General features: G+C 45.7%; 2 protein-coding genes across 3 annotated transcripts; one reads left to right on the top strand and one right to left on the bottom strand.

The window, feature by feature from the left end:
• On the top strand, window positions 1-3,532 carry cd40 (CD40 molecule, TNF receptor superfamily member 5). 2 transcript variants are annotated; one of them, XM_029156519.3, is made up of 9 exons: window positions 3-206; window positions 669-750; window positions 836-958; window positions 1,054-1,200; window positions 1,279-1,372; window positions 1,468-1,526; window positions 1,803-1,895; window positions 1,995-2,017; window positions 2,428-3,532. In XM_029156519.3, the coding sequence occupies exons 1-9, from the start codon at window positions 156-158 to the stop codon at window positions 2,713-2,715; spliced, it is 960 nt and encodes a 319-aa protein (XP_029012352.1). In that variant the 5' UTR covers window positions 3-155; the 3' UTR covers window positions 2,716-3,532. The 2 variants fall into 2 exon arrangements, with proteins under 2 accessions (XP_029012353.1, XP_029012352.1); XM_029156520.3 differs by lacking the exon at window positions 669-750 and having other exon boundaries at window positions 1-206.
• Window positions 3,533-4,460: 928 nt separating this feature from the next.
• irx7 (iroquois homeobox 7) lies at window positions 4,461-5,857 on the bottom strand. Its single transcript, XM_029156523.2, has 2 exons — window positions 5,632-5,857; window positions 4,461-5,457 (listed from the first exon to the last, which is right to left on the bottom strand). Exons 1-2 carry the CDS (start codon window positions 5,842-5,844, stop codon window positions 4,714-4,716), a joined length of 957 nt encoding a protein of 318 aa, XP_029012356.1. The 5' UTR covers window positions 5,845-5,857; the 3' UTR covers window positions 4,461-4,713.
• Between the last annotated feature and the right edge of the window lie 5,409 nt (window positions 5,858-11,266).

The following is an 11,266-nucleotide window of genomic DNA, read 5'->3' as shown; positions in this document are numbered from 1 at the left end:
TTTTGTGTCAGATGGGAGCTTTACAGGAAACGGTCAACAGACGTGAGGGGGAATTTCAGGCGCGTCACGCTCCTCCTCCCTGCGCTTAAAGACGGACCGGAGGCAGAGGCGCTCCTGTCGCTGAGCTGCGCGGACCACGTTCAGCTGATGAGAAGATGAGCTTCAAAATGCGCCTGTTTACGGTGACGGTGCTGGCGTCTTGTTTGGTGAGTGAGCCGAATAATGGGGTTCCATCTTATTGGTGATGAATGGAGACGACGCGTTTCGTAATTTGGCATCGGTCAAGTGTTTTTCATTCCTCAGGCGGTTGTCGGTGTAGTTTCTACTCAGCGTCTTGTCTGAATATGAAATCTTGCTCGAAATCCCGTGCGTTATTGCAAAGATCTATCGTGAAACGAAGCCCTTTCAGAACTTACTTTCACTTTCGTTTTCCCCGCAGCCGCATTGAGTAACGCGCGCGTGCCTCCGTCTGACGGGAAAAATAGCGATATTAATAACAATTAATTTTAAAAAAAGCCCCAGAGAAACACAGACGTGCACCTGTGGGAGCAATAACAGGGCGGTGAACGCACGGGACTTTCCGCCCCCTCACGGTCCGCTCTGAGGAAGTGGACCAACCGACGCAGCGCAACTGCGCCATTTTCTCACCGCGGCTGTGCGTTTCGCAGGTGGGGCCCGCTGTTCAGGAGGTATGTGACCCGTCAACGCAGTACGAGAGAGACGGACAGTGCTGCAAATTGTGCGGGCCGGGTAGGTGCGACGCGGCTCCCCGCTACACAACCTGTGACGGAGACAGCGTTTAACGCGCTGCATTTGTACGGTTGTGTTGTTGCAGGTACCTCAATGACACAACAAGGCACCTGTGCTGCACCTCAGTGTCAAGACTGTAAGGACCACGAGTATCAGGACGGCTACACAAGAGACACAAGGTGTAAACTGCAGCCTTACTGTGACCCACGTAAGTACAATTGCCTCCACACAACAGTTCCATGCTGTAAAAATTCATTTTTTGGGATGGGTCTAATCGTGTGTTCATTTCATTTCTTCATATAGACAAGAACTACGAGGTTCCTGACCATGAGAATAGGAAAAAGCGCAGTGCGTGTGTGTGTAAGCCGGGGTTCCACTGCTCCAGTGACGTCTGTTTGTCCTGCGTGCCGCACACGCCCTGTGAACCTGGACACGAAGTGAAGGCTGCAGGTGAAGGATCCTCCAGGTGGTGCAACGTGAGGACCCAGCGCTTGTTTTCAGTTTAAAGTTTGACACAACTGGTTTCAGGTACCCCCACGTCAGACACGAAGTGTGAGCGCTGCCGACGAGGCTTCTTCTCCAATATCACTTCATTCAACAGTGAATGCGCGCCATGGACAAAGTGGGTGTTCAGAACGTCTCATTCACAAAATAATCAGTGCTGGGTTTTTTCCTGTGTTTTTCCTCCCGGCCTCTTTAACTCTGCGACGCTTCCAGGTGTGCGCCTGGAATCCAGATTCACAAAAACGGAACGGCCGCGTCCGACGTCGTCTGCGGTGAGTCGTGTGTAGGCAGCGGCTCCTTTCACTTCTGACACGCTGTCGTGTGCAGCCGTGTGGTCGGAGGTGGCTCCACCTTCAAAGCGAAACGCACAGATTCTCGCTGCAGGTTGTGGTTTAGCGCGTGGCTTTGACACGTCTCACCTACACACGATGTACACACACGGAGCCCAGTAAAGAGTGCAGGGATTGTACAGTAAATATAGTGGAATGTGTGTGACTGTTATGTTTATATTTGTGGTTCATTCTCTCTCTCTCTCTCTTTTCTTGTAGGAGAAACTCCACGGACTCACACTTACCTGTGGATCGTTGGGTTTCTTCTGCTTCTTCTTCCTCTAGTCGCACTTTTCTACTACTTATACAGAAGTACGCTTTTTTTATAAATCCTCTCCTGTTCCATGTTGTATTGTTAAAATTTAAATGATCTCTTCACTCATGTTTCTTGTGTTTTTTATGTTAACCCAGGAAATGTACAGAACAAAATGAAGGTAAGCTACTTTTTCTCTTAGTGACAATTTAATGCTTCTAATATTACTATCATTGGCATCAGTGTGAATGTGAGTGCATGGGTGAATGAGAAGTGGTGTAATTGCCACAGTTGTCACTGTTGTGTATCTGGGCTTCTGAAACACTGTACATTTAGCACAGCTATGTGTGTACTGATGATCTGCTCTCACTGCCAGCAAGAAAGCAAATAATAATATTCCCCATAATACAAACTATCCCACTAAATTTTCAGAAGGCATATTCATTTCAGAAATGTTTATGTTTATTCTTTATTTCCTCTTCTGAAGTAATTTTGTGGAAGTAGTGTAAATATTATTGCAATACAATTGCATGCAAACGTTTACCTGTTTATAATTCACCTAAACAATGACATCGATATATTTTCTTACAGCACTATTTCTCTGACGACTTACATCATGGAAATGAAAATAAAGCCTGCAGAATCATAACCATTGAGCCCAACCAACTGGAAACACCCATTTTACAACAAATATCTCAGGAAGAAGGTTCTTCCTCAGAACCGGTGGAAGATATGGATGAGGAAATCCAGGGACCTGGTAACAATTATACCGACAATGGAAACTATGTGGTGCAAGAGAGAGGAAAGTCAGAAATCATCTCTCGCCAGGAATCCCAAACATGCACATTTACAGACTCAATAACCCCAAGTCTTAACTAATTATCGTTTAAGTCACCTTAAATCCAGTGACAGTGCGCACACACACACGCAATGGTCTTCCCTGGACCATATTGCATTGCATTGTGTGAAGGTTTAAACTGTAAATTGTTTAGCGGAGTGTTCCGTGTTGTGTGGTGTGGTGTTGTAAAACCCTGCCACAGTAGGTGGTGCATGTGGGCGTGACCCTCACAGAGCCTCCTCCGCCTACAATTAGCATCCACCAGCACACGCTGGCCATCACAGCATTACGCTGGTCACTTAGCTTAGCTAGCTCCCCTTCAGCTCCCTCTCACCCACTTGTGGAGCCCCGGTTCCTGACTGCGCTCGCTCCATTCCACGTCCACTACGACAAAGAAGCTGATGTTGAGGAAGTACGGAGAACTGGACACCTTCAACACATGCACGGCTCGTTCGGCAACTTTCTGCGTTTAGCGTTTCTGTGAACGCTGCAAATAAAAAAAAAAATGTGTGAAATGCTATTGCACAGACCAAGAAGAGTATCTGTCAGTGTGGGACAAAGTTTTTCTTATCGACCGTTACACAAAGCAAGAGTTCAGTGTTTTGATTCTTTTTTTATCAATTTTAAGTATTGCGAATACATCACCGAGTATTTGTGACTTATTATTTATGTTATTATGTTAGAGGTTGAAATCCTCAATGTTGAGCTTCTCCGATTTGATAGATTTGAGTGAACGGTCCACTTTCTTCAGAGGTTCATTCCATTTGAATGTGTGGCTACGAGCTTGCTTTGGTTGTATGTTTGTACATATTTAAATAAATTGAGGACAAAAAAATAAAATGACCTTATTCAACTATTTATTTTTGAACATTTTTATTTATAAGAATATTTTAATATAAGTATATGTAAACTTTTTTTTCTAAATAATACTATAAATACACTTATTTGCACAGTAAAAACTGCTCCAACTGTATAACAGAGGCTGTTTGTAGTAGCGCCGGATTTCCTCAAGGTGGCGGTAGTTTCACATTTGTTTGTCTTTGGTTTAAATCATAAAACAGTTCCTCTGGGACGTCCCATCCCAGGATAGAGCACTGTTAAACCAGATAGTAGAAGGACATTACACACATAAGATGTAGACGTTGACCTCAATCAAGTAGAGACTCGAGTTTATTATTAAAAAATCATCAAATGAAGATCATTTTCATTTGTAGAGTATTCATGAAATTTTGAGGCAAAGGTGCATGAAAGTGGGGTCATTTGATTTCGTTAGTCGTCCTTTAGCAGCTTTTTCCCAACGGTTCAAACTCCGTGTCCGATGCCGTCGCTGCGCAAATGGAGCGCAGCTGATGTGATTGGCTGTGAGAAGGAGGAGACGCGGATGAGCGTCAGTTTCTGGTGATGCTCATGTCAGTCGTTGTTTTTGGCTGCACGGAAATGCCACAACTATTGTACTGTACCTTTTTAAGTACACATAGTATAATGTATGTACACATGGCAACACTGGAGAGGAATCAGTGTGACGCCTCCCTCTGCACTGCTTCTGTCTAATTGTTAAAGAAGCAACCCCAAACATCAGTTGATTTTCACATCATGATGATAATGATTGTTTTTGTTTATATTATTATTATTATTATTATTATTATTATTATTATTATTATTATTATTATTATTATTATTATTGACCATAGATCTGGGGCATTTTTATCCTGCTGTCACATGCAAGCACCAGCACCTCAGTTAAACCGACCTCGTTGTAATCTGTCAACTAGAAAAAAAAGCATCATTTCGCTTGAGCTGAGATTTATTTAGGCAAAAATATTTCTTCATGATTAGACAAAGATAACATAATTTACAGGTCGATGCTGGAAAAAATATATCTACACTTATATACAGTAACACCACATCAGTCTTTGGTCTCTTTGGAACAGATTTTCATTGCATTGTAAACTTCGGGAACCAACAATCGGGTTCCTGAGGTTTGACAGTTTAAAGTGCAGAAGATACTGAAAAAGTCTTTTAAGCGTCTAATTCTCAACTTAGACGTGGCTGGTATAACATGACGGAACAAGCAGTCCGGTTCTGGCCCACTCAGCCCACAGTTTCCCGGCGGGATGGTAAATTTGGCTCAAAGGCTTCTTCGCAGTTTCGGACGTGGCGGTCTCCGCCAAGGACCAGATCTTGGGCTTTTGCCCGGCGTTCTCTTTGCCCTCCAGAGCGGACGTGTGACCCGAGTCTCTCTGCCCCTCCGCCTCCTCGTCCGGCGCGCGCTCCGCGCCGCCGTGGTCGCCGCTCGGCCGCGCGTCCCCGGTTTCCGATCGCTCCAACGCGCTGCGCTCGTCGCCACCGGCGTCCGCGCGCGCCACGTGCAGCTCAGCCCCGTCCCCCGCATCCAGCGCGTACTTCTGCAGGGGAGCGTCTTCCTCGTCGCTCTCGCCCTCCTGCTCCTCGTCCTCCTCGTCCGACTTCCCCTTGGACGCCCAGCTGACCCTGTTCTCCTTCTTCAGGCGTCGCCGGGCGTTGGCGAACCACGTGGAGACCTGCGTCAGGCTCATCTTGGTGATGATGGCGAGCATTATTTTCTCGCCCTTGGTGGGGTACGGGTTTTTGAGGTGCTCGTTCAGCCAGGCCTTGAGGGCCCCGGTGCTCTCGCGCGTGGCCACCTTCGCCACGCGGCCCGCGTCCTCCGCCGCTCCGGGGCGGTACGGCGCGTAGAAGGCTCCTCCGCGAGCCAGGAGCGCGTGATGGTACGGAGAAGCGGCCTTCAGGTCGAAGCCACTGCCCTGCAACAGAGAGGGAGGGGGCGTGAGCTGGGCAATCTGACAGATTCATATTTGGGTTTACCTCCAAACTTAAAATTGGTAAAATTGAAATTGAGTCAAATGTTTGAGAGTGGGAAGTTAAACATTTGGAATTATTCCTTGAGGCTTCCGTCACTCCTTGAAGCAGAAACTCACCATGTGTGCCATGTGTCTGTGATGCGGGTAGGGGATGAAGTTGTATCCCGGCAGTCCTGAATACGCGATGGGAACTCCAGCTGCCATCGCCGCCAGATGCTGCTGCTGCTGCTGCTGCTGCTGCAGACCCAGCACCGGGATCTGATATCCAGCCGACATGCCGACGTTCCTGTCCAATAGGAAGTTGCCAAATCCCGTTTGCGTGGCGGACATCTTCCCCGCGTCCCAGATTTCCAGGTTTGAGCGGCGTGCCCGCTCCCTGGGTCTATTTATGCACGGCCAGCTGCCAGCCTGTGTGTGCGGGGGGAGGGAGGGGGTGGGGAGGGCCCCTCGGACCTGACGGACAGCCGCGTTCAAAGGAGCCGCAGGTTTTGCTGACAACAAATCCCATCAAAGGAGGTTCGCTGTTCCTTTTAGCGTTTTCGCGGAGGGTTAAAGACATTGTCAACGCGGCACAGCGAGAGAAGCGAAGTTTCAGCTTCAATGTGTCGATGTGAAGTCAATAAAAGCTCAGCTCATGATGCGTACTTCTTATGCGCAATATGCGCAAAATACAATTTGAGCGTGTTTTTTTTTATTATTAAACTGCGGTTAGCGTGGTTTTACTAGTTTGAAGCCACGTTGTCACATTTAACACTTCGCGTGTCTGCCGCTGATCGGCAGGTAGACTCCAGTCTGACGTCACAGCATCCTGGCGGCCTGTGCTGTGTCTCCTGACACCTCATCACCTACACATCTGTAGGTCTGGGAATTAAATTAACCAATCGATTGCTTTAAATGAGCGCAATAAACTGTCAAAATGCATTTTTACACACGTAAAAGTGTGTTAAACCGGCTTTACTCTGCCTTTTCAATGAAGCACGTAGTCCGTGCTCCTAAACCGTTACGGTCAATGTTTCCCTTTGTTAATTTAATAATTGAATCATAACAAACTAAAGTTTTACGCGTGTTGTGTGGCTGTTGTGAGTGAAGCGCAACGTTTCAATGCCCCTAATTAAACGAGGTTAAGTGAAACAGGTGTTGACTAATGTATATGATAATTATCAGATAACAGCTGTGTGTGTGTGTGTGTGTGTGTGTGTGTGTGTGTGTGTGTGTGTGCGTGCGTGCGTGCGCGCGTGCGCGCGCGCGCGCGGTGGGGGTCGGGTTGTTTGAGATAAGAGAGGAAGATTACACTACTTATTCCACTGCCCCCCCCCCCCCTCTTAAGTTCTTCAAACGGCAGCTCAGTGTTGTGTTCAAAAAAGCACCTCTTCTTGTCTTGTACGCATTTTGATTATTATATTAACAACATATAAAGGTGTATCTTGGGGGGGGGGGGGGGGGGGGGGGGGGTTGATGCCCAAAGCCTTTATGTTTCAGTTCTCATTATATATTTAAAAACCACAGTACACTATACATACCCAGGTTAAGTTTGCTTTATATTGTAACACTTACAGTGCAGTCAGTGTAACTGGATGTGTTCCCGCGTTGCAGTGACAGTGACTTATTCAAAGTCAGACATCTGTTACACTGAGCTGCGACTGCTGCAGGCGTCCTGCTTCATTCAGGTGTTAACATTTGGTTTCTGATAAAACCCTTGTAGCGAGGCGTTGACTCCAGCTCAGCATGACAAGTTTAACATCTAGTTTGTGTAACTGGAATACACACACACACACAAACACACACACAAACACACACATGCACGACTTCAGTATAGAATGGTGGCAACAAAAGGAAACAAAAAAAATTATTAAATATATTAATAGAGATTTGTCACAAAACAAAGAAGTTGGTTCTAACTTTTTTCTCTTTTATGTGTTTATATTTCTATTGCAAAGACACAACCACACTCAACTAAGTGCAAAGAATTCAGCTGTAAGTTTTCTGATGGAAATTTATTTTATTAGCTGATCCACAGTTAAACGTTTATGATAACTGAATAATAATTTCAGTCAATAATTATTTAAAGGTGAAAAAAAGTATTTTACAGCAAAAGGATTTATCTTTTTAGAGTCAGACTCCGTTAAGGATAAAGAAGAAAACATTTGCATAATTGTAGAAAACATTTTATAGATAGAAACAAAAATAATTTATTATCACAGTAAAAACACAAGGCCAGTTCTTAGTCTCATGTTTTATGAATATTAACAAAATATTGACAATAGAATAAAAAATAAAGATTAAATACTTGTGATAATGACAACATGTCATTAAATCAAACCACCTACTGACAGATGCTTTTCTCTCTTTCTTGTGCTGTTTTCTGTTAATCTCCCTTTACCAATATTCCTCACACTTAGTTGCATAACCGTCAGCTGTGGTCGGAGAACGCAGGCGGGAGGAAGCCGCAGACAAACAGAGGGGATGGAGGGGTTGATTTGGGTGGGGTCCACATCCACGGAGCCTAGAGCAAATTTGTACAGGGGCGACAATGGGCGGCGTGGAGCGCAAAGACAAGGAGGCTTATTCCATCAGCTGCACAGCTCACAGCACAAACAGCCCGGGGCCCGGCTTTGTCCTGCCTGCAGAGGCTCCTCACATTCTCTTCCTCTCTGGGCAGCTCTGACACAATGCTGGCGTTGGCCCTTCTCTGACAGGCCCGGGCCGCTCCGTTTGCTTTTAGGATGTTGGCTGTTTACAAGGGAGAAAAGTGACCAAATGGACCACGATTGTTCTCAGCAGCAGGAGAGATGAAACGCAAGATAGCGAAGCATTTATCTCTGATACCACGCTGATGCCTCTGTATTGAAACAGGACTGTATGTCCCACCTGTTTATTCTACATTATAGCTGACCGCGTGTTGCTTAAAGTCCTGGTCCGATGAGATGCACAATGACGGCAGAAGGAGACAATGGATTTAAGTCTGAGCTCAATTACGGGCTATCGCCGACCTGCCGCCTCACAAAGGGACTACACACGCAGTTAGAAAGGCTCATGTGTAGGTGTGAACGAGACGACGAAATCCTAAAGTCAATCCACACAGGCCTCGACACCTTTTACTCGTTAGTTTATATTTAGAGCCGGCGCAGTTCTGGAGGAAGAGAAAGTAAAGATGGGTAGAAACCGAGTTGGAGGAGGAGAGAGGTTTGTTTTATTGAATTTAAATTCGGTCATTGATTTAAATTGAACTCATCCTTTTTAATTTATAATCACAACATTATGAATTAACAAGAGCAATTTAGTAAGAGAAGAGTCCGAGTCACATTTGCATGTTGAACGACACAAAGGGTCATTTGGCTATAGATAAATAATGGGCTCCAACCAGAGCTCCCAGTTTTCCTCCCTAATGGGATTTTCCTGGGGCACCAAACACAAATGGAGGGATGTAAGCAAAGTGTGAATGTTATCAAGCTCTCCCACCTCTTTACTATCTGACCCCCTCCTCACAGACCCCCTTCCACTCTTCATCCTTTGTTATTGCCCTTATCAGAACCATTCTGTCATTCTTCCAAAATAGTAGTGGCACTGAAACCACTTGCAAATTTAAGTATGTCTTTGTTTGGGGCTGGGCACTGTCCCGCCTCCCAGCTCCCTCCTGGGTGCGGGCTGATTGATGGCCCTCCGCTGGGTGAGTGACAGGCGGCGTTGGTTGGCCGCCGACGGCCGGCGTGACAGCTGCTGGTGCTGCTGCTGGTCGCCGCCTGCGTGGGGGGCCCCTAAATGCCTCAGCCAGAGGCCTGGCCCGTGCGCTGGAGCCGCATGCTGCTGCTGCTGCTGCTGCTGCACAGCATCCAGTTAGCTCGGCCGTCCCGTGTAGAGCGGTTAGCGCCGAACGCACTGTTATTGGATCAGAAGGTGCTGCAGACGTTCATACGTGTCACCCCCCCCCCCCCCCCCCCCCCCCCCACAGCTGAGGGAATCCTCCTCTATTAGTGTGGTCTGTTCAGATGGAGGGTCGCGAGACACGAGGTGCTATTTGTTCTGACCACTGTAAAGTCCCTTGAGGCAAGTTAGCGTCTGCTGTTGTAAGATGGAATCAATATCAAAGGGGATATTGATTGACAACCTGTTCAACCTGTAGAAGTTTTTGTGCCATATATTTAAAAAAAAAGAAAACGATGAGGATCCAAGTTTTCATATCAGTCTCCTTATGAGGAATAAAAGTCGCCTTAAGACAAAATGCAGCAAAAAAACATTATTTAAAAAGCAACAAATATATTAAGTTTTTGTTTAACATTAGTTCTTTTCTTTTTTAATTACTAACTTTACTAATTACCATTCACTACATGATTTTTTCATGATTATTTGCCCTATATTTTTGAAGCTATTTTATTTAAGTGGAGTTGTTCATTACATTTATATATTTTTTCAAATTCTTCGGTAAATCCGTAACTTTTTAAATCAGCCTCTAAAATTCATAAGAAAATGCTAATAAAAACCATTGTAACTGTTCATTAACTTCCATGAAGTCTTTACTCTTACTACTTTGATACTTTTTGTGCTAACTAATAAATATCCACGCGTCCTCATGAGTCCCAGAGCAGTTTGTTTTACTGCTGTGTGTTGGAAAAGTGTTTCCATCTTGATATTCTGTTTCTCAAACTCAGTTCCTGCTGTTAACACACTGAGCAGACAGTTGACTCACACAATGTTTTTTATCATTTATCATCACCCTGTGAAACTGAGCGTGTGGTGGGTGGGTGGCATGGATGTAACACATAAAGCGAACAAACTGAAGTTCGGCCTGTATTATTTTCTCCCCGTTGCCTCACAGAGAGCAGCTAATGAGGTTATTGGGCATCTGTGACGTGACATCTACATTTTGGCCTATTTGTGAAACAATGGCGACAAGGAAGCCCGGGACATTGGGCTCTGTGTTTTCCAACTCATAATAACAAAGCCAAGCAGGCGCTGGTGCTAGGCTGTGCTCTCATGGAAATGAGCAACCGAACCAACAATGTAGCGCCTAATCTCTTCAGAGAGAAGAATCAGTTACACAGCAGTATGCACCCGTCGATGCTTTTCATTAGAGTCAGCGTGCTATTGAATCAGTCACTACACTCCCCCGACACACACACACACACACACACACACACACACACACACACACACACACACACACACACCCCTTGTGTGTAGCCTCATACATGTACTAGACACAAGGCAGCTCCCTACAACAGAAGGGGTTGAAATAAGTGGGGCAGAGGGTGGTATGGGGGTGCAGGGCCTCAAAGCATCGGATTAGAGTTAATGTGCCCTCCCTGGGTTATAATCTCTTCAGAGGGGGACTTTGTTTGAGGGGCTTGAGGGCAGTAAGATAAGTATCTATTACAGAAACTCCCTCTTATCCCCTCCCCAACATCCCCGCTTCAAGAAAGAAGCACAAAAACACTTGCCTCGGTTCCCCTCTGTGTCGTCTGATATCTAAGACCTAAAAGCAAGTGCTGCCCTTAACAGCTAATCAGGAATTAGGGTTTAAAGCTGTATGGAGAGTAAGCAGGGCCCATATTTATTCCATCTGTAGCCCACAAAGTCAGGTAGTTAAAGTAAGATCAAAGGCAGCTTTAAAAAAGACAGCCTCATTGTACAGAGAGGAGAGTATTATCACAGGTCGGAGGAGTTGGAGCGTGAGCATCAAAGTTTCAGCAGAGACAGGAGATCTGACTGCGCTGATAATGTGTGACGCAGCGGAAATCAGGAAATAAATATAAAA

This window comes from Betta splendens, chromosome 7, assembly GCF_900634795.4.
Source record: "Betta splendens chromosome 7, fBetSpl5.4, whole genome shotgun sequence".
NCBI classification, from domain to species: Eukaryota; Metazoa; Chordata; class Actinopteri; order Anabantiformes; family Osphronemidae; genus Betta; species Betta splendens.
Note: the sequence above shows the minus strand (reverse complement) of the source record. Positions and strands in the feature narration are given on the sequence as shown.

Excerpts from the sequence above, each read along its gene's own strand:
- cd40 (XM_029156519.3), top strand. The coding sequence starts at position 156 with ATGAGCTTCAAAATGCGCCTGTTTACGGTGACGGTGCTGGCGTCTTGT. Across the intron at positions 751-835 it reads CTGCAAATTGTGCGGGCCGG|GTACCTCAATGACACAACAA; the intron begins GTAGGTGCGACG and ends GTGTTGTTGCAG. Across the intron at positions 2,018-2,427 it reads ATGTACAGAACAAAATGAAG|CACTATTTCTCTGACGACTT; the intron begins GTAAGCTACTTT and ends ATTTTCTTACAG.
- irx7 (XM_029156523.2), bottom strand. The coding sequence starts at position 5,844 with ATGTCCGCCACGCAAACGGGATTTGGCAACTTCCTATTGGACAGGAAC. Across the intron at positions 5,458-5,631 it reads ACAGACACATGGCACACATG|GGCAGTGGCTTCGACCTGAA; the intron begins GTGAGTTTCTGC and ends TCTCTGTTGCAG.